At 58.2% G+C, this 20,479-nt stretch overlaps 1 protein-coding gene across 3 annotated transcripts in view; it reads left to right on the top strand.

Moving 5' to 3' along the window:
- GSE1 (Gse1 coiled-coil protein) overlaps positions 1-20,479 on the top strand; it is a 426,886-nt gene that overhangs the window by 359,148 nt on the left and 47,259 nt on the right. Inside the window, exon 1 of one of the 3 annotated variants that reach the window (XM_036275500.1) lies at positions 12,976-13,055. The exons of the other annotated variants lie outside the window; for them this stretch is intronic. Coding sequence (XP_036131393.1) covers positions 13,034-13,055 — 22 coding nt within the window. The 5' untranslated portion in view covers positions 12,976-13,033. Of the gene's footprint in view, positions 1-12,975; positions 13,056-20,479 lie in introns of those variants that run through there. 3 annotated transcript variants of the gene reach the window in all.

Below are 20,479 nucleotides of genomic sequence, written 5' to 3'. Positions count from 1 at the left end.
AAACTGCCAGAAATGGGCGGAGGAGGGGGGGGGAGGAGTTGGAGAAAGACTTAAGCACAGGCCCCTCCCTCCTCCTCCTCCTCCTCTCCCTTCCTCTAAGGTCCCAGCCAGCTCCGACCATCTGTGATGCTTACAGGCCTGTCACCTGTAAGACAGGTGAGCTTGTCACCCCAGCCCGTGGCAGGGCTCTGAGACTGCCCTTTCCCCAAGATGGGAGGTGGCCTTCCTCTGCTCTGAGACCGTGGTCTGGCTGGTGCTGGACCAGCCCCTCCCAAACCCCCCGCAACATCTGGAGCTGTGACCACCCCCTCGCTCCTTGGGCTTGAGGAGGGGCTCCAGGTGTGTCCTGAGCATGTCCTCCCGCAGCTCAGAGAGACACGGGGTCACCTCAAACAATGTGGCTTCCAGCAGGTCCTGCTGCTGATGCCACCTCTACCTCGGGTTATAACAGCAGTGCTCACAGATGGGGTCAGGCAGCGTGGAGACTTTCCCAAGGTCACGAAGCAATTTGTCCGCAGAGCCAGGAATAGAACTCCTGAGCTGGGCTGCGCTAACCCTGGGCTCAAATTGCTAGCCAGGCAGGTCTGTGCCGGGAGGGGAGGGAGCTGGAGTCCTGTACTATGTGGGCCAAGGGGAGGGGCGGGGCGCTGTCATCCCTGGTTGCTGGTGAAGGGCCAGCCCAGCGCCTTCCCCGCTGCCACTGCCCTTCCTGGGAGAGGAGACTGTGTTGAACTCGGGGCGAGAGGTTGGTGTCGAGTGCGGATGGCTGAGTTCGGAGCTGCCGGGCTCCCATGGTGTGCCTGTCTCTGTGTTTCTTCTAAATCATCGGAGTGGTGAAAGCAGAAGCCCAGCATTTGTTTTCCTGGTGACTCTTTGCAGAACACTCTGCTCGCTGCGGGAGGGGTTGGTGAGGCATCGCAGACGTAGGACTCTAAGGACTCTATCGGCTGCTGGGGGAAAGCCCACCCTGGGCGCTGGACCGGCGCTCAGTATTCTGAAGAGAGAGGCCCCCTGTAGACATTCCAGGGGCTTCGTGCGTCCTGGTTGTGGCTGCGTTTATTTGGGGGTAGGGGGATGCAGGCAGCGTTTGTTGCTGATGAGGGTTTGTGTCCTCCGAGGGTCTTGTTCATTTCATTTCCATCAGTTCAGCAAACCTCTGGGTTTGTGAAGGTCCAGGAATAAGACAGGCTTGTTTCCGCTCCACCGGTGGCTGGGCCTCCTGAGTGCAGGGCAGAAAGGAAAGAATTCTGAAGTCCCCCCTGTCGCCCCACAGGAGAGGGAAGGTCGGCTTCACTAGAGCAGGGTTGGAGCCCCAGAGGCACATCTGGGAAGGCTACCTGGAGGCGGTGGAATTTAAGCCAGGGCTGAGTGGAAGAGGTACGCCGCAAACAAGGAGGGTTTGGGAAGGACTGGGGAGGGCGCACCTGGCATGGGGTACAGCCTGAACAGAGATAAGGAGGGAGGCTTTAATCTAAATTAACCTGTCAGGGAGGACACGGCAGAGCCGGAAGTGTGGCGGGGGCCCTGTGGGGCTGAAGAGACCACCAGATACTTCTAGAACAGCCTGTGTGTGGGAGGTTAGAATTGCGGGGTGGCTGGTGCATGCATTTGCAAGTCATGACAGGAAAGATGGGAGGACCAGGATTTGAGGGGCCAAGGGGGAGACTTAAAACAGGAGAAGAGCCCCCCCCCATTGGGGATGGAGGGGTAAGAGGGGAGCAGCCCCACAGGAAGGGAAGCAGGAGGAAGTGGTGCAGCCATTAGTGTCCACCACTGGGGGTTGAGGACTTGAGAGTAAAATGAAGAGATGAGGTGATATGGAGGGCCCCGGGAACCTTTGGGGGCACCGTCACAGTGGGACAGCACCGCCCAGGGTATAGCAGCAGAGGCTGGGCCTGCAGAGGGGCCTTGGTGGCAGGAGGGAGGCTGCAGCTAGGAGCAGCTCGCTCGCCACCCTGGGGAGGAGGTATCTCAGGATGGGGCTCAGCAGACCGCGGCTGGAAGGGCCACGCAGCAGAGAAAACGAAGGCCCTTCCTGGAGCAAACAGGTAGAAATGGACAGAGGGGTTGCACCATATAATAGCACCTGCATGCTGATCTTCAACTCGGGGCCTTGCAGACACCCAGAGAATCTTAGGGCAGCCAGCCATAACCTCAGCACCAAGAACTCCCAACAGTGAAAGGGATGCTTTTATTTTTTATTTTACTGTTACTATTTTTTTAATCCTCACCGAAGGATATTTTCCCATTGACTTTTTTTTTTCTTAAATAGAGTGGGAAAGGAGGGGGAGAGAGAAGCATTGATGTGAGAGAGACACATTGATTGGTTGCCCCCTGAACGACCCTGACCGGCCCGGGATCGAACCTGTAACATGCCCTTGACCCCGAGACTTTGGTCCACAGGCCAACGCTCTAACTGCTGAGCCAAACTGGCCAGGGTAAAAATGATGCTTTTAATGTAATCCTTTCTGTTTGATTATTTCCATTTGTGAGACCAAGTTCTAAAGACTGAAATACAACACAAGCTGGAGTGAGTGGCTCCTGGAAGCGGACATGAGCCAGCGAAGACCAGGTCCCGAAACTGACCTCTAGTCCCAGGGCCCTCGGCTGGCTTTGCAGGCGGGCCCAGGCCAGGCGGGGGCCAGGCCTCTGCTCTCGCTGTCCGTGTGCGTTGCTTGTCCAGTCAGCGAGCCATGAAGGCAACTGGGATTTGATTGTCCAAGTGACAGTGTGGGGTTTTAATGACAGGTAGTAGATACTTGGTCCAGAAAGTTGTCAGGAGCAGGGTTAGAATGGGGGTGGGCTAGTGCAGTTCTGGGATGAGGACTCCTGGGTTCAAATGCCTGGCACACAGTAAGCACTCAGCAGACCCCAGCTGCTGCCAGGGCCGGATTCGTGGCACGTGGCTCCGAGGCTGTGGGTTGAGGTGCAAGGAGGGGTGGAAACACCATGCAAATGTGTGCAAATCTCAGGCCTGTGTGTGTGTGTGTGTGTGTGTCTATGTCTATGTCTGTGTATGTATCTGTGTGTGCCTCAGCGGTCTTGGATACTTAACAAACTTTTAAGGCTTTTAACCTGTGAAGGTTAAAGAATATTGGGGAATATGGACCCCCCCCAATAAGTTCCTGGGGATCTCTTGAAGTTCCTGTGGGTGTAAATGGAGACCCGCCAACCTGAGGTTCTAAAACAGCTCCTGGTCCTGTGACTTCGCCCCAGCCCTGTCTCACCCAGATCTGTCCTGGACCTTGGGGTGACTCGCTGCCTCCGGCCTCTCTGGGTGCCCTCCGGGAACCTGGCCTGTCTGTGGTGGCCTGGGTGGGGGCATGGGGACACTGTCCTCCGAGCGGACTGACAGACCAGGAAGAGAGAGGAAAACCCCTCAGCCAGCATGAGGGTGCCTGGTTAATTTATGTTTTTATAAAAGAATGCTGTTCCCTGTTGCGGGAACCACCCCGATTTCTGTGTCCACGGGTGTCCAGGCTCAGAAGGTGGAAGTGCACCCACTACAGTGGTGGATGAGGCCGGGGTTATGGAGGCAACTCTTGCCTTGCCCCCTACCTAAGGGGCCACATTGGCTCCCCTGCCACCCATGACCTCTGAGGGGCCTAACTTCCCGGTGCCCCCCCTCCCACTCCCTCCCTGTCCCCCAGGCCTGCCTAGGTCACAGCTGGCCTCTTTCCAGCCCAGTGGCCAGGTGGCAGGAGCCGGCTGCAGCTCTGCTCAGAGACAGGTGTGTACCTTTAGGTGTCGTGACCTCCAGCTGCTCGGTGCTCACGGGGGCAGGGCCTGCCCTCCCCCTGGAGCCAGAGAACTATTGATGAGGGCAGAAAAGGCCTGCAGCTTCGGGGGTGGGGACACTGTGAACCCCCGACCTGGAGGGCTCAGAGGTCAGGTCTGCAGAGACAGCAGAGAGAGAGAGAGAGAGAGAGAGAGAGAGAGTGAGTGTGTGTGTAGGGGTGGGTGGCCATGCATGGAAAATGCCTTGGAAGCAGAATACTCTTGAACGAACGTGACTAGTTTCTCTGAGGTCCCCGAGCTGACAATGCAGTGTGTGAGGGGGTTTCCAGGGGACGCTGTTCTCAGGGCCTCTGCTTGGGGCTCCCAAAGAAACTTCAGGCCCTGCCCCACCCCTCCCAGGACAAGCAGGGGGCCTTCACATGGTATCTTTTTTAAAAATTGAGGTGAAATTTACATAACATGAAGGTAACCGTTTCAAAATGAATAATTCAGTGTTATATTCACAAAGCTATACACAGCCACCTCTGTCTTGGTCCAGAACATTTTCTCACCCCAAAAGGGGACCCCATACCCATCAGTAGTCACTCCCCACTCCTTCCTCCCCACAGCCCCTGGCAACTACTAATCTACTCTGTCTCTGCATTGATCTGTTCTGGACTTTAAAAAAATATATGTTTTTATTGAGTTTTTAGAGAGAGAGAGAGAGAGAAACATTAACGTGAGGGAGAAACATCAGTTGGTTGCCTCCTGCACGCCCCCTGACCAGGAATCGAACCAGGACCTCTCAGTCCACGGGACGACACTCAGTCCACTGAGTCACACTGTCCGGGCTGTTCTGGACTTTTCTGTGGATGGAATGAGAATGCTGTGGTACGTGCTTTTGCCCGGCTTCTTTCGCTCAGTTTCCAAGGTGCGTCCATTCCGTAGCACGATCAGTACTTCATTCCTTTTCATGGCCACATAATACTCCGTTGCGTGGATAGACTATGGGTTTTTAAAACGCATTGTCAGTTGCTGGACATCCAGGTTGTCGCCACTTTGGGCTGTTAGGGAGGATGCTGCCGTGAACATTCGTGTACAGTTGTGTGTAGACCTCTGTTTTCAGGCCTCCCTGTTCATTCATATTGGGCTGTGTATGAGGCTGAATAATATTATGCTGTATGGATCGACTTACAGTTGTCCATCCGTTCATCAGTAGGGGGACATTTGGATAGTTTTAAGCCGTCTCTGAGAAGGAAGCCTTGATTGAATGCTGTCAACATTACACTAAAGACAAAAGCCAGAGATGTGGATGTCCTGCTGGGTCCTTCTGTCTCTGTTCCCCTCTGTCTGGCGACATAGACCAGAAGGGGACTGGGCTCAGGAAAGTGCTGGCCTGATTTTTGGAGTGTGTGTGATCTGTGGAGGGGACAGAAGGACATTCCTTCCAGGATATGTGAAAGAGGGAGCAAACCAGCCCGCCTCGGCCTCACCCCAGGCCCGACACCCCAGCGCTGACGCGGACTCACGGGCCTCCCTGCCCATCTGGTGTGGCGCTGACCAGCATGTCTTCATAAACCCTTTCTATGTGCTGCCATCCTACGGACCGTCTCCTCCCCACACTACGTAGAAGTAATTCTCTATCAGCTGCAACTATGTCCTGGGCCCTGTGCAGGGGTCTTTCCAGTCTCCTATCTGTGTAGTCCTCACTAAAACGAGGGAGGGGGTGTGTTGCTTACAGCTCAACAGCTAGCAGAATTGGTGCACAGCAGGCGGTGGTCAGACAGGCTCAGCCCAGGTGACTGTCCTTAAACCCTGTCCCCTCCCCTCAGCTCCCTCCCAGAGGCAGCAGCGTGTGTTCTTGGAAGCGATGCTTTATGTTTGCTTTCGGGATGGTCACTGAGTGAGGTTCATACCCAGATGCCCAGGCAGTTTTGTTTAGGAAGAGATGGTGAGAAGCCTCCTGAGGGTGTGGAGAGGGTGGGGCCACAGGCAGAGGGGGAGAGGACACTGAACGTTTCACAGCTGATCTTGGTATGACCGCCAAGCCGGGCATCATGGCTCAGGAGTCAGAGGGCACTGCTGGGACTGGAGATAGTTCCCTGAAGGGAATCGACGTCTTTGAAGGAGAGGATGCTGTGTTCTGACACTAGGTGAGGAGAGGCCTCTGGCGTGGTTTCTGCTTGGCTGACACTGTTGAACATCACACGTGTGCCCTGTGGTTTGGGCCACTCTTCTCGCCCTCCCCCTCCCCCACCCTGGGAGGCAGCGCAGGGAGGGTGGGCAGTGTAGCCCGGAGACCTCTGCGGTCTCACTAAAGCCTGCCAAAACAAGACCACTTAGGGACTTGTTCTCTGCTGACTTTACATCACGAATGTTGACAGGGAGGAAATTGGGCCAGGTTTCTCTCAAACATGAAAAATGGGAACTAGGCATGCGAGGAAATGAAAACTGGGCACCCCCACCCCAGACAGCATCATGGAGGAGGAGGTGTCCTGGGAGCCCCTGGAAAATGGGTAGACTCCGAGTCCCCATTTCCTTACCTGGGCAGTGGGGTGTCACTGAATATGGAAGGGGTGCAGGGACTGGGTCAAGGGAGCAGGGAGTGGGGGAAAGCCAGCAGCCAGGGGGAGGGGCAGTTTGTAGAGAGGAGCCTGGGGCTCTGCCCAGACAGCAGGGGAATGGGCATCAGCTCAGCCAGGCCCACCCTGAGGCTGTGGGACCTCGGTCTTCAGACTCAGTTTGGAAAGATCTTGGGAATCTGCAGATGCCTGAGATCTCAGGTGGGCGGGGAGCTGGGAGGGTTCGTACATCACTGGGGGTGAAGCCGCCAGGCTAGCATTGGCCGGCCGGAACCCTGCAGATGGCCGCGGACACATGGGCAGGGGTCACTGGTGGCAGAAATGTCTAGAACTACCATCCTCGGGGCCCGTGTGGACCCCCGCAGCTTGTGCGGCCTCTCCAGGGAGTCGCTGCCCGCCTTGAGGGTCCAAGCACCCCCTCATCCATACTCCCCCTGCATTGGCCTGGCCCTGCATTTAAAGTTTAAAGGTTTTAAATGCAAATATTTCTCTTTTATAGATGCCAGCTGTCTCCAGAGAGCACGTTTCCTCGCCGCTCAACTTTATTGTCCAATTAGCTTCCCATATCTGGGTACTGGAGAGCCTGGGGGGCTGGGAGGGAGGGGGCAAGGGAGGGGAGGGAGGAGGGGAGCAAAGCCCCCAGCGGTGGTTGGGGAGCATGGGTCAAAGTGGGGAGGGTAGCATCCCTCCCAAGGTTGGGGGTACCTTTCAAGATGCTGGGCTCCGATAGGAGGAGCAGGAGCTGGGACAGGGGCAGTTAGTGGCAGGGGTATTCTTTCCTTATTTAAAAAAAAATAAAAGCAGCCAGCCCGGCGCACACGGCTTCCTTTTAGTGCCTCTCGAGTGTCTCCCCCTCCCCGCCTGCTTTCTAGCAGCGCCGGCTTCCCCATTCACCCGGCTCGGCGGTGCTCACAAAGCAAGGCAATTAGAATTGAAAATCTATGCAAAACAGCTGTTAACTGATTGTAAAGGAGTGCAGCTGTGTGCTGGGTGCAGCTTGGGAGCAGTGCCGAAAGGGCAGGAAGTGTTGGGGCAGCCCGGGGTTAAGAGGCAAACGCCTGTGCCCTCCCTCGTCCAAGGGACCCGCCAGGCCTGAACCATGCCTGCTCCCCTAGAGGTGACCCTGGCCACTAGAGAGTGGCTGAGATGGTATGGGTGGGGGCTCCCCCAAGCCGGGCCTGGTCATGGCCCCCCAACCTGCTGGAGGGTCTGGCGCCTCCCAAAGGAGGGCAGGCCTGTCGAGGAAGGGCCTCTCTTCCCCCCTTGGCCATGGTTCTTTCCCTCCGTTTATCCGTTCAGCAGGTCTGCCTGGTGGCTGGGGTTGTGTCACAGCTAGAGACTAGAGTCTCTTTCCCCTCAGGGCACCCACTGTCTCCTGGGGGTGGGTGGCACCTGCGGCTCCTACAATCACAGCCAGGCCTGGACACCCCCCCCCACCCCCCCCACCCCACCCCACCCCCGCTTGTTAAAGATGTCTTTTCCTGGCCCCGCACCCAGGCAGTAACTCACTAGGGTGGCTTGAGAGTCTGTTTCACGTGCACACACACCATTATCTAAGACTCGTGGGACCCACTGCACTGTGTGATCACTATCTAAGGATGGGACACAGCGGCTCGAGAGATGAGTTCCAGAGGCGGGGACGGGAAAAGCCTTCTTGGAGGAGATAAGATTTAAGCCCAGCTTTGAAGAATGGAGAGGATTTCTGGGCCAGTGATAGTGGCTGGAAGGAGAAAGAGCACCCAGGAGTCTAAGTGGTGGGGGTTTGGCCACAGGGCAGGGCTGGGCAGGAGGGACTGGGGACGGTGGGGATGCTGGTCAGCCCTTGGGGCCCAGTGGTGCCCTCTCTGGATGTGGCTCCCCTGGGTGAGGCTGGTAGCCTTGGGGTTGGTGAACCACTCATGAAGAGGGGCTGTGAAAATGTCAGGGTACCCGGCTCTGAGTGATGGGTCCCCACAACCCCCCAGAAGAGAGAGATTTTCAGACGCTTGGGACAGCTGCTGGACATGTTCCTGAGGAGGGCCTTGGACCTGAAAGCACTTTGAGACCTGTAACGCCCCTACCAGGTCTATCTGTCGCAGGTCGCCCCTACCAGGTCTATCTGTCGCAGGTCGTTACAGAGTCGCTCCAGGGGTGGGTAGACAGCCAGGGTCTGGACTGGGCTTGGCTCGAATTTGTGTGCCCTGGGCAAGTTAATTAACTTTTTCAGGTCTCCCCGCTGAGCTTGTAATGGAGGTCATGCCGGCTTCCTTGCAGGGCCTCTGGGGATTTAGTGACATGCATTGAACAGCCTTGGCACATGTTTGGTAAATGGCAGAAGTGATGATCTTCCCTTCCTACCCATGCTGAAGTCCAGGTCCCTGATGTTTATTTGTCTGGGGTCATGATGTAAAGGTGACATGCCAGTCCTTAGGTGCTAGGAACAACTGGTGAGGGTGGAAGACACAGGCTGTGGGTGAGTCCTGCTTATCCCCAAAGGACGCAGAATGATATAAAGAACAGGGCTGCAGGATTCCCGTTCCTTGGTATTAAGGGCCCATCGTAGACCTGGGGGGAGGCACCTGTGCTGGGACTCAGTGGGAGCAGTCACAGATTGTGTCTACTTTCCTAGGAACCTACCTGGCTAGGTAGATGCCCAGGTGGTGGTGGTGATGGATTAAGTTGCCAACTCACCTTCTGTCTGTCTTGCTGCCTCTAAGACAGCAGTTTTCAACCTGTGGGTTACGACCCCTTTGGGGGTCGAATGACCCTTTCACAGGGGTCGCCTAAGACATGACAGTAGCCCTGGCCGGTTTGGCTCAGCGGTTGGAGCGTTGTCCTGCGGTCCAGAGAGACCCGGGTTCAGTTTCTGCTAAGGGCACGTACCTCGATTGCAGTTTGTCCCCGGCCCTGGTTGGGTCGTGCGGGTGGCAGCCAGTAGCAAAATTACAGTTATGAAGTAGCAACGAAGATAATTTTATGGTTGGGGGTCACCACAACATGAGGAGCTGGATTAAAGATGGTGGCACCAGGAAGGTGGAGAACCACTGCAGGGCCCTGCCTGTCAACATTGTCGGTTCTGTATCTGGGAAAGCTAGTGCCAGCCGTGCCCACACTTGCTGTTTGTTGAGTGACTGAAAGCCCACCGTTTGGGTTAGAGGCATCCCCAATCAGATCCCTTCTGGGCGCTACGTGAGAGACCCCTTTCTCAGTTCTCAACCTAAGGGGGTGGGTGTCGTGGGGCTCCTGGGGCTTATCCAGAGGGCTTTTCTCATCCTTTGGCCTTGCAGGTTTCACAGGTCCCAGGGCTCATGGAGGCAGGGCTGGGTTTTGCTGGGATACCCCTGAGGAGGTGGTCAGAGCCAGGTGAGGGCCTTTGGACTCCTGCCTCCTGCTCCAGGAGGCACTGTTCAGGTTGGCAGGGGTCTGGGGGTTCGGGCAAGCGTCCACCAGCATCCTCTTGCCCCTGGCATAAAGGAAGCAGGACCCTGGTATACAGGTGTCCCTACTCCTGGAGATGTCCCCATACAGTCCCACTCCACCCCCACCCCCATAGGACTGGCCCAGGTACCTGGCCCTTTCACCCAGAACCTGTTTCTCTGTCAGGTTTCCAGACAAATGGGAATGATGGAGGAGGTGTAGGAGGGAGTGCTTTGCCCAGAAAGGACTCATGGCTGGCTGCAAGGTGGGAGCTGCTGAGGAGAGAGGGGAAGGAACACGCCTGGAGGGAAATGGAGGGCAGCCAGCCTGAGCCCCCAGTGGAGGGAAATCAGGAGGTATGCTACAAACCTCGTTAGCAGGGAGCACGCGGGCTGCAGGGGAGCAATTCCCACCCTTAAATTCAGAGGCCGTGCTCCCGGATTACTAATTTCCTTGTGCCTGGCGCTCAGACAGTGAGTGTCATCCATCGCCCCTGTGCCAGCCCGCCTGTTGGCCGCCAGCCTTTTCTGGCAGAGGCGCGCACAGCCGGCTCGCTACTGCCCCCTAGCGGTCTCTTGGGTTTCCCGCAGCACCCCGTTGCCTCTGGCAGCTGTGCTGGGAAGGGGAGACTCCAGGTGTGAATAGCTCCAGGCACAGCTCCCAGGGTACCCCTGCGCACGTGACCTTGAGCAACTCTCGACCCCAACTTCCTCATCTGTGAAACCGGATCCGACCACCTGTCTAGCAATCCAGTGGAACCAGATGTCTACAAGGGAGCGAGGGATCTGCCAACTCCAAAAATTAGCTAAATGATAACCCGCAGCAGCCCCGCCATCCCCCCTCTCCACATACACAAATTTTTGTTTGGCCATTGTGGTCCTCCTCAAACAGGTGGAAGAATTAACTTTCTCCCCACCAAGGCCTCCCCAGGGATGAAGGGAAATAAGCGGGAGCATCCTGTCCAGGTGAGGGGGAGGCTGGGCCTAGGTGTCCTGATTTGGGGACTAGGCAAAGAGGAGCCACCCGCCAGGTACGAGTTGTTCATTTGCATGTTGCACCCCTCCCCCCGCGGACCGTAATCCCAATAGGAAAAAGATTGGAACCGACCCACAGGGTTTTAATTTTGTTTTTAAAGCCCTAGGCCAGTGGTTGAATTCCCTCCTAACGCCTTCCTCCCATCCCCCCCACCTCCGCTAGACTCCCCGCGGGGATGGAGGCACCCCTCCCCCACGCCCTGGCTGCGGTTAAGCTGCCGGCCATTGCAGGGTATAAATTACCGGAGGCCGTGCTGCGGAGACACCGTGTGGTGGGTAAATTAAAGTATCAAGAGAAGGCCAAGACCCACAGGAGCGAGGCGGGTGGTGAAGGGGAAGCGCCCTTGCCGCACGGTGCCAGGGCGGCCGGAGCCCGCAGGTAGGAGCTAGTAACGGCCCCCCAGTCCGGCCTCGCGGGCCTGTTTCCCTTTTCGTTTGTGGTCGGCCAGGAGCCTTGTGCAAGGCGGGAGGCCGACATGTGTGCGCCCCCACTCCATGTGCCCCAGCGTGCGCTTGGTCTAAGGTGGACCCAGGGGAGTGGGTGGGTTGTGGACGCCCGTCAGGGCTTGCCCGTCGCCCCCCAGCGGGCACACAGGAGGGTTCTGCACCCCGCTGGCTTGGGCCCCCAATGCACCAGGCCCGCCAGCGTCATCAGGAACAGATGGATGGGGGGTGGCAGGCGCCCAGCGCTCCCTCCCATCGCAATCCGGGCTGGCGCGGGGAGGAAAGAGGGAGGAAGGGAGGGAGGAAGGCGGGGGAGGTTGGGCCCGCGGGGACAGCGCTGTGTGCGCCTGCCAAGCGCAGCGCGGGCATGTCCTGGGGCAGGCTTGGGGCTGGCAGAAGCGCGGGCTGGCACCGGGCGCGGAAAGTTGAAACCCTCAGCGCGGCGCTGGGGCAGCCGCTTGGGGGGCGAGGATGTACTTGTTTGCCTCCTCGTTCAAAAATATGAAAGCTGTAGAGTAGAGGGCTTTCGAAGAATGTACGGGGAGAGACCCCGGGACATCGGAGCAACGCTGGGAGCTTTGGACGCGCGCGGGGTCAGAGCTCGGGGCGCCGGGATGCGGTGGGGTCGGGGGCGCCAGGCGAAGCCAGTCTGATTAACCCGGCGCTTCCTGGAGACAAGGGCGTCGCGCGGGGTGGGCTCCTGGCTCAGTCGGCGCCCGCCGGCTGTGGGGGCGGGGCGGAGTCCGGGGGGTGGGGGTGGGAGGCTGGGGCCCGCAGTCCTTCGCTGTGCCGCCTGTGGGTGCCTAGGAATTTCAGGACGCTCCCTGAGTCATTCCAGTCTGTCAAGTGCCGGGTGAGGTAGGGTGGGGAGGGGTGCCAGGAATGGGGAGGTGCTGCGCCGGGGCCGGAGGCCCAGTGGGTCGTGCCAGTTTCTGGAGGCGGACTGCCTCGCCTCTGACCGCAACCCCAGCTACTTAATGATCTCTGGTGGAGCGGCGCCTCTGTGGACTCTCCGGCCGCGGGGACGTGGGTTCTTTAAACAACTACCCCCGCCTCCCGCAGTGTGGCCTTCTCAAAAGTTACTTAAAACGGGAGGGGGTAGTTCCTAGAATTTGGGGAGGAGGGCGCAGAGGCCCAAGTTCTTAACATTGAACCCTTTCATGGTGGGGCAATAAGGTCACACATTTGGGGGGGGCGTAAATGCACACCGCCTATCTGGTGCTCCCCCCCAACACGCGTACAGGCTCCAAGAAAGTTGCACTCCAGAACACGTGAGTTGACCCCTCGATCACTGGGCTTGCTCTATGCCAGACACTGTTGTAGACGCCGGGAAAGCGGTCACAAGACGCGCAAGGGCTCTGCTCGAGTGGCGGGCTTGTTGGAAGTGGCTGCTCTCTACTTCTGGAATCAAGTGGCTGGTCTTGGACACCAGTGTATCCCGGACCTCTGAGCAGTCGAGCCAGGGGCTCCGGGAACCTGAGGGTGGCACTTCCCCCTACCGGCTGGTGTCCTCGGCTCACCTGGCCGGCCTGGGTGGGGAGGGGCGTGTGCCCGTGCGAGTGTACCCGGCGCTCGTCGGTGCGCGCGCGCGTGTGTTTGCGGCTGAAACCCGACACCTCCCGCTGGCTGAGGTCAGGGAGCCAGGAGGGAGCCTGTGGCCCGGAGTGGGCGGGTGTTGCGCTTGGGTGTGTCCTCGGCGGCCGCGACAGCAGCAGGTGTTTCTTGGCCTGGGCCCCGGAAGCTCCACCTCCCCAGCGGGCCTGAGCCGCCGCCGCCGCCGCCGAGCCGCCCGGGGTGAGATAAGCAGTTTAGACAAACACTGGACGACGGTGGCTCCAGCATGTGTCAGCCGAGGCAGAGATGCGGGGCCCTGGCATGAAAGGTGAGCGCAGCGCGCGGGGCAGGGGACGCGGGGTAGGGGGATGGTGGGCGTCCCCCCCCCCACGTCCGCCCACGTCCGCCCAGCCTCTGCTCTCCAAGTTCGCGAGTTCCGCGGGGGTGGCCGCCAACGGCTCCCGGGCAACTTCCCCTGGAGTGTGAGCGATGATAAGAGCCGAGCGGGCGGGCAGGCGACCAGAGGCCCCCTCCCGCCGCGGGTCGTAGCCAGGGCGGCTTGGCTCCAGGCAGGGACGCGGGCGGCGCGTTAAGTGCGCGCTGGCGGGTGGCGAGCGGGCAGCTAGTGGGGGGAGGCTCTGGGGGAGCTGTCGACGCTCCGCAGCCGGAGTGAAAACTTTGCGGCAGCGGTGGGGGAGGGAGCAAGGGGGCGGTCGTGCGCCCCCCGCGGCAGGTGCTGGCGGCGACCGTGGGGGGGGGCGGGGGGAGGGCTTGCCCGCTGGGGCCTCGCGGTTTAGGTTTTTGTCTTGCTCCCCTCCCCCTCTCCTCGAAGTGGGGAGATCGCTGGGAGGGCGGGACTGCAGCTTCCCGGGTCTCCGACCCCCACGCCCTGCTTCCCAAGGGCGCGCCCCGGGGCCGCCGCTTTTCTCCTCCCTCCTCCCCGCCTCTTCGGAGCAGTTCCCTGCCCCTTCCCCTGCCGAAGATGGCTGCCCCGGCCTCGGAGGTGGGAGGGTGATTGCATCCGCCGCCCCCGACTCGCGCTGCCCTTTTTCCCTTCCCAGCCCTTCCTGCTCCGCCTGGATGCGCCTCCCCACCCCCAGCCCTCCTGGGCCGGCGGCGGTGCTGATGGGCGGCGAATGGCCCGACCGAGTGGAGCCGATTCAATTATATTGCAGCACCAGAGACACCTCCTCGGCCGCCCGCCTGCCTCTCCAGCAGGCTAATTAAATTCCCTTCGTGGAGGCGGAGCGGGCGTTGGGCTCACCCTCCCACCTTCCCCTTCCGGCTCCCGCTCCCCTCCCCCTTCGGAGCTTGGGGAGGGGGATAAGGGGACCACTTAGGCTCCAGACTCAGGTCGTGGGGGAAAAAACGCTCCCCGGATTGGGAGAAGAGAGGTCCTCAACCCCCTCTTAATGGGGTGGAGGGCCCTGGTCCCCTTCACGTGGTGGGCTGGGGGCCCCTTGCAGGAGCACTGCCCTTTAAGTTTCAAGGGCTGTGTTGTGTGCCTGGCCCCCAAGCACCTGCCCGCCCCCAGCTGGTTGGTGGAGACCAGCCGGTGTTGAGTAGATTTGGTTCTTGTTTGTAAACTATCCTTTGTCTGCTAAGTGCGTCTAAAATGCTTTAAACCCTTGTTAACCCCTGCAGTGCCTTATCTGGGGCCCACACATGTTGGGATTTGGAAACAAAAAGTGAGACCAGATGAAAAAGAAAAAAAAAAGCTCCTTTTGTGAAAGGTGCTGGAACAAAAGGCTTAGCGGACTCTGGGTGGGAACCTCCTGGCCTAAGCCGATTTCCAGGAGGCTGGGATGGAGGGGCTGAAGGTCTTGGTGGGACACTTTGAAATCTGTCCCCTGGTTGGCTGTTTAGTAGGGCATGCTCCCCTGGGATTCTTCGAAGGCACTGGGTGGGAGTGGAAAGTGGGGGCAGGCAGGTGAGCAGGACCTCCCTGGGTGTTACTTAAGCTTGGGGCACACAGGTGTTGCCCACCCTGTGTTTACAGGCTGCCTCCACCCATAGGGATGGTGGAACCTGAGGCACAGGCTGCCACCTGACTCAGCCAGGCCACGCCACAGGTGAGGGGGCCCAGGGTGCGGGCTCCAGCAGCCAGCCGTGTGTCATCCCAGCTGTGTCATCCCAGCTGCTGGCTGTGCAGGGGAGTCGCCGCCCTGCCCAAGAGAACTAGGAAGCACCCAGCAGGCTGGCTCTACCAGAGCAACTACACTGATACTTCACAAGGCCTGGATCAGTGCAGCCCTGACCTGGGGGGAGGGGGTGTGAGGGCTCTGATGGCCTGTTCGGGACTGGCTTTTGTCGCTTTGTCTGGAAGCAGGAAGCTGCAGCAAGGAGGGGAAGGGGGGCAGCTGGAGCCAACCAGGGTTTTGACACTTGGCAGTTTTCCTTCTGTGTGAGCCTTGGGGCAGGTGAACAGCCAGATGGGACCTGGGGTCAGCCCCGCCTTTGGAAGGCCTGTCCGGGTTCCAGGCACAGTCATATCTGTGGGGCCAGGCTCTGAACAAGGCAACAGGCTGTCCTCTACAGTGCACGTCCTGACCTGTAGGGGACAGCTTTCAGAATCCCAGCTTGTCAGACTTGAAAAGGGTTTATAGATCCTCTAGCCTGGTTTTCTAAAACTGCTGGTGGCCACATCTCCCCAAACCCAGTTAAACCAGAGCTGCTGTGTTCCTGGTCCCATTGGGGGCCAGGGGAAAGGGGGTGTTGTCAAAGCTCCCCAGACGACTCTAATGCACAGATTGGGGCTAGAACCAGTTCCCTGACAGATGAGTAAGCTGAGTCTGTGGGGTGCGGCGGGAGGGGGGGGCCCTAGCACCAGAGCTCACAGCAAGAATTGGACCCCTGTGGGAGCTCCTATGGCCTTTACAAAACTGTCCCCGCGGGCAGTCTTCTAGCTACCAATAACTTCCCTATCTCTGGGGGAAGGAAGTTCAGGGACTGCAGATAGAAGAGAGCCTTGTGGTTTCAGAGCAGAAGCCACCTGCCCCTGCGCTCTGCATGTCTGGCCTGATGACCCAGAGCAGAGTCTATAGAGCGCCTCTCTGTGGTCAGCCGGTGTCCTGCATCTCCTCTCTAGCCCTCTGAGCCATGGTGTCCACCCTCCCCAGAGGCCCCTGGACCCTGAGCCCCTACCTGAGGGATGGGCACTGGCAGTTTCTTTGTACTTTGCCAGAAGAACGCAGGTGAGAAGGACCTGGCTGCTGCCTCTGTCCTTGCCCCGGGAACTCGCAGGGGCTTGTGGAGTCAGCTAGCAAGGCCGGTTTTTCCTGGCCGCATCTGAGGGCCTGGAATTCCCAGCCTGGGTTACTCGAAGTCTGCACCAGGCTGGGGCTGGGTGGTAGCACGTTAATTACCTCTGTTATGGCAACAGAGCGGCCTCCCAGCCACAGGGCTGCAGGAGGCCACCTGCCCCCTCCCCTGGTGCTAGGAAAGCTGTTTTTTTTTTAACCTGCAGGGATCCTCCTTTTGGGTGACATTTCAGTGTAGTCACTGTGCTGAAGACCCCCCCCCTTCTGTCGTTAATTTGTCCCCTCTCGTGGAGAGCACGTGGGTCCCCGAGCTGCTGGCTTCACTTCCCGGTGCTGGTCTTCCTCCCCAGCTGAGGCCACAGGCGGGAGGTGACGTTTCAGTGTTCCTGTCAGTGAGAATTTATCGAGTGCCTCCTGTGAACCCAGCCTGCGCTGGCTGCTGGGAGGTGTACAGACAGATAACACAGGAGTGCGTCCAGGGTGGCCCTTTGCACACCTGCCAGGACTGTGCTGGGGGCCTTTTAATCTCGCCCAAGCAGCTTCTGCCCCCACCAGCCTCGTCACTTTCACCTGCTGGATGAAACCACAGGTGTTCATAGCCCTGGTGCCGGCTGTGGCTTTGCTCAGGCTGCTTCTCCGCCTGGAATTTTCCAGTCTGCTCCAAATCCCAGGGGTCCTCGTCCTGCCCCTCCCTGCTTGATGCTTTTAGCAGGTTCCCAAGTTCACAGGGGAAGCTACCGCAGGGGAAGTGAGAGCAGCCTTGGGGACGGAGGATGGAGGGGAGGGCAGGAGCAGAGAGTTTGTGAGCATCTGTGGAAGAGGAGACCCGGCTGAACCTGAGGCTTTATGATAGAGTTCCAGTGGGACCTGGGGGTTTCTGAGGGGTGGGTTTTAACGGAAACAAGAGTGTTTATTCTTGGCTGTACTTCAGAATCACCTGGGGAACCCCCAGGCTGGACTTCGTGACCAATTAAGCCCAGATCTTTTGGGGTGGGGCACTGACATCTGTTTTATAAGCCCCTCCCCCAGGTGACCGCAGTGTGCTGTCAAAAGCTGATCTAGAAGGCCCTTCTCCCTTGGGCAGTGAGTTAGCAATTCCAATCCCTGCGGAAGGTGGGCGATGCTTCTCAGAGAGAACTGGGGTCTCACCTGGGAAGCCGGAATCGGCCCTGTGGGTCCCAGAATTGTGGCACTCCATGGAGCCAGAGCAAACGTCCCCTTGGGACCAGGCACCCTCACTGAGCTAGGGGAGGCGGTGGGAAAACACAGTGGGCATGGAGGCCTCCGACTACCCACAGTCCCATCACCAGGTCACTGGATGGCTCTGGGCTTTGTAGGAACCTGAGGCAAAATCCTGCTGGTAATTCTCCTTACCTGGCCCAGGTGAGCTGAAGCTTCTTCTGAAGGGCCTTCAAGTGCAGAGTTATATTTGGATGGGAGGCTTCTGTGTCTGTCTGGAGTGCGGGCCAAGCCTTCTAATTCTGGGACCGGTTCCTCCAGCTGGAGAACGTGACTTGTGTTTGAGGAGTTGCACGTCGTGGTGGCTTTGAGGCTGCCAGGACTAGGTGGGGGCATCCCACGCGGGCAGAGGATGACATCGACTTTCCCACTGTCATGGTCCCCCCGGCTGTGCCCCATCTGGAAGATGGGGATGTAGAGGCCTTCTCAGTATCCGTGGGTCCAGTTCTGCCGTGCGGAGGGCCGACAGTTCATCCCTTCCTTCCCAGTCACTGGTATTCTGGGATTTTAACTCAAGAGACCCAGAAGACTCTGCCGGTGCCCCTGCACCTTGCAGTGCTTGAGGTCAGGAGGGGCTGCTGCCACTTTTTCCACCAAAACCCAAAGGCTCAAGGTGCCAAATAAGCCCCGGCTGCAGTCGCCAAATGTGTGTCCTTCTGGGGCCTCTCCTGCTCCAGGGTCTCAAAACCATACATGTACACATACACTGCACACGTGCATGCGCACACCTTGTCAGTTACCTCGTTGCCTCCCTTGGTTGGTTGCACCCTGGGTCTGGGAGGAGGGAGGCACTTTTTCATACGACTGCCCCTCCCCCGGCCCTGCCCTTCCTGTGCTCAGATGGTAGGTCTGTGGCCACCGGCAGCAATAAAAGAAATCGATCTGTGAGCTTTGGTCAGGGCAGTATTGATGTTGGACAGGTTAAGCTGTCTCGAAGGAAAATCTGTGTGTCAAGCTGACGAGGACGAGACCTGCCGGCAGGGGCAGGCAGGAACCTCCTGTGTGCTAACGTCAGTTTTCACTCCTGAGGTCCCAGGGCTCCACCTGACATGCCACCCAGCCCTTTGGTAACAAGAGGGACAAACGTCTTTGTGTGGCACAATCCCATGGTGCGGCGGTATATGCCAAGCAGGTCTTGATCTGGGTTAACGAGCTGTCTCCGCGGTACAGTGACCAGGTGGGCGTGCCCCTCTCTGCACCTAGAAGTGCCCGGCTGTTGCGTGCACACCAGGTATGGAGGTGGTGGTCTCTCCCCGCTAATTTGTCCTCCCTTGAGATGGGCCTAGACTTTCAAGGTCGTGTTCATCCCCAGAACCACTAGAGCTAGGGAAAGTGGGGGTCCCATGGGGCTCCTCTTCCTGCCTGAAGTCATGCAGCCAGTAGTAATAGAGAACAGAAAACCAAGGGATGTGAGTTCCCGGATTCATCCTCCTGAATTTCCCGGGTTCTTTTGAGTGCAGCTCTGTAACCTTTTTGCATGTGACCCGTGGCCTTTTACTACTTACTCGCTTAACTGTGAGGAGTCACTAGCCGGTGGTGCTGCTGTCTGTGCTGGGCGTCGTAACAGCTGGTACAGGTAAGCGTCACTAGTGTTCCCAGGTGGGACACCAGAGGGACTTCCGCCCAGAGGATGAGGGGCTGCCACCTCACCAGTGTGTGGCCCCATTCTGCCCTCGGCCTCTGGGCTCTTGGGACCCTGCATGGGCCCTCACGGGGAGCCAAGGTGTGGGCTGAGATTGTATATTTTAAAGAGACTGACCTTCAGGTCTCTTTTGTTGTAACATGTAAGTGCAAACAGCCAGTTGCGAAGAGTTAGACCTAGATACATGTCTAACGAAACTTGGGAAGACTATGGACTACGGAGGGAGGGCTTCCTTAGCAGGGGCGCCAGACCTGGGCACCACGAGTGTGTTTTAACTGAAGAGCTGGTTCCCGAGTTGCAACTGATAGAACTTCGTTCCTCCTTGCGCTGTACTGTGTCTTGTAGGGTGTCAGTGGGGTGGCTGAGTTTCTGTCTCCAGGGCCGTCAGCGGACCTTGGGGTTTCACGCCACAGCCACCAACAGTGTCTGTAGCGTGCATGGCAGCGTCCTCACGAGCCCCCATGGGCACGTTCACACGGGTTCCGGGAAGGGAAACAGGTGCTTGGGTTTTTTAAGGCAGTTGCGGGGGGCTCCAGGAGGAGTTGTGGGGACCCACTGGCTGCCCACCCACAGCCAGCCACCCCGACCTTTATTTACCTGCCCCTTTCTGGCTAATTGGGATCTCTTTATGCACCCTGAACCCTCGGCCTCCAAGGATGATCGTTGACCACATGGGGGGAAGAAAACCTACATTCAGTAAGGATTGTGCTTGGGGTCTTTTTTGCATCCACAACAGGTCTGGGGTGATGTGATTCAAGGGAATTTGGTTACACCTCCCGGGGTGGGGAGCCTGGCACCTTTAAGAGCCAGGTTTGGATCGGAATATCCTGCAGGATTACTAGAACCTTACAAGTTCCCAATCGGAGTTGGGCGGGGCTGGGGTGGGGGGGTGTTTGTTTTTTAGCAGAGTCAAGAATTTTTTAGATGTAGGCAGTAGACAGCTCAGCAGTCGATGACGGACAGTTGTGGCCAGACAAAGGCGACCAGCCTGCCAGGCCTGTGGCACGGTTGGGACTGGGGAATCATTTGTGACTTTTGTGCAAACTTTGTCCTCGTGGCTCTGTTCCGAGGTCCATTTTGGTTGGAGGGTAGTTGGCTTTTCTTTAGTGTGGCATTTACTGATGTGTGGGCATGGTACACAGGGCTTTGAAGGTGGTAGATGAGCCCGGGTGAGGAAACATCATGAGAACTGTGAGTTTTTTGGATCTTACTTTTGTTATCCCATATCCCCTTGGCCTGGGCAGAACGTGTTGGTGGATGCTGCTGATACTTGGGGTTTGATAGGTAAAGAAGTCCATGCCAGCCCTGGCTGGTTTGGCTCAGTGGTAGAGCGTTGGCCTGCGGTCCAGAGAGACCCGGGTTTGGTTCCCGCTGAGGGCACGTACCTCGGTTGCAGTTTGTCCCCGGCCCCGGTCGGGGTCCTGCGGGTGGCAGCCACTCAATGTGTCCCTTTCATGTTGATGTTTCTCTTTCTCTCTTCCTCTCTATCTGAACAAAAAATGGGAAAATGTCCTTGGGTGAGGATTGAAAAAAAAAGAAGAAGCAGTCTATGCTGTAGGAGTTGTAACCTGGGTTCACGGATGCCTCACATCCCTCGGGTTTGCAGGTAGG

This window comes from Molossus molossus, unplaced genomic scaffold (genome assembly GCF_014108415.1).
Source record: "Molossus molossus isolate mMolMol1 unplaced genomic scaffold, mMolMol1.p scaffold_m16_p_21, whole genome shotgun sequence".
In the NCBI taxonomy this organism is placed as follows: Eukaryota; Metazoa; Chordata; class Mammalia; order Chiroptera; family Molossidae; genus Molossus; species Molossus molossus.
This window is presented reverse-complemented; position numbering and strand designations above follow the sequence as displayed.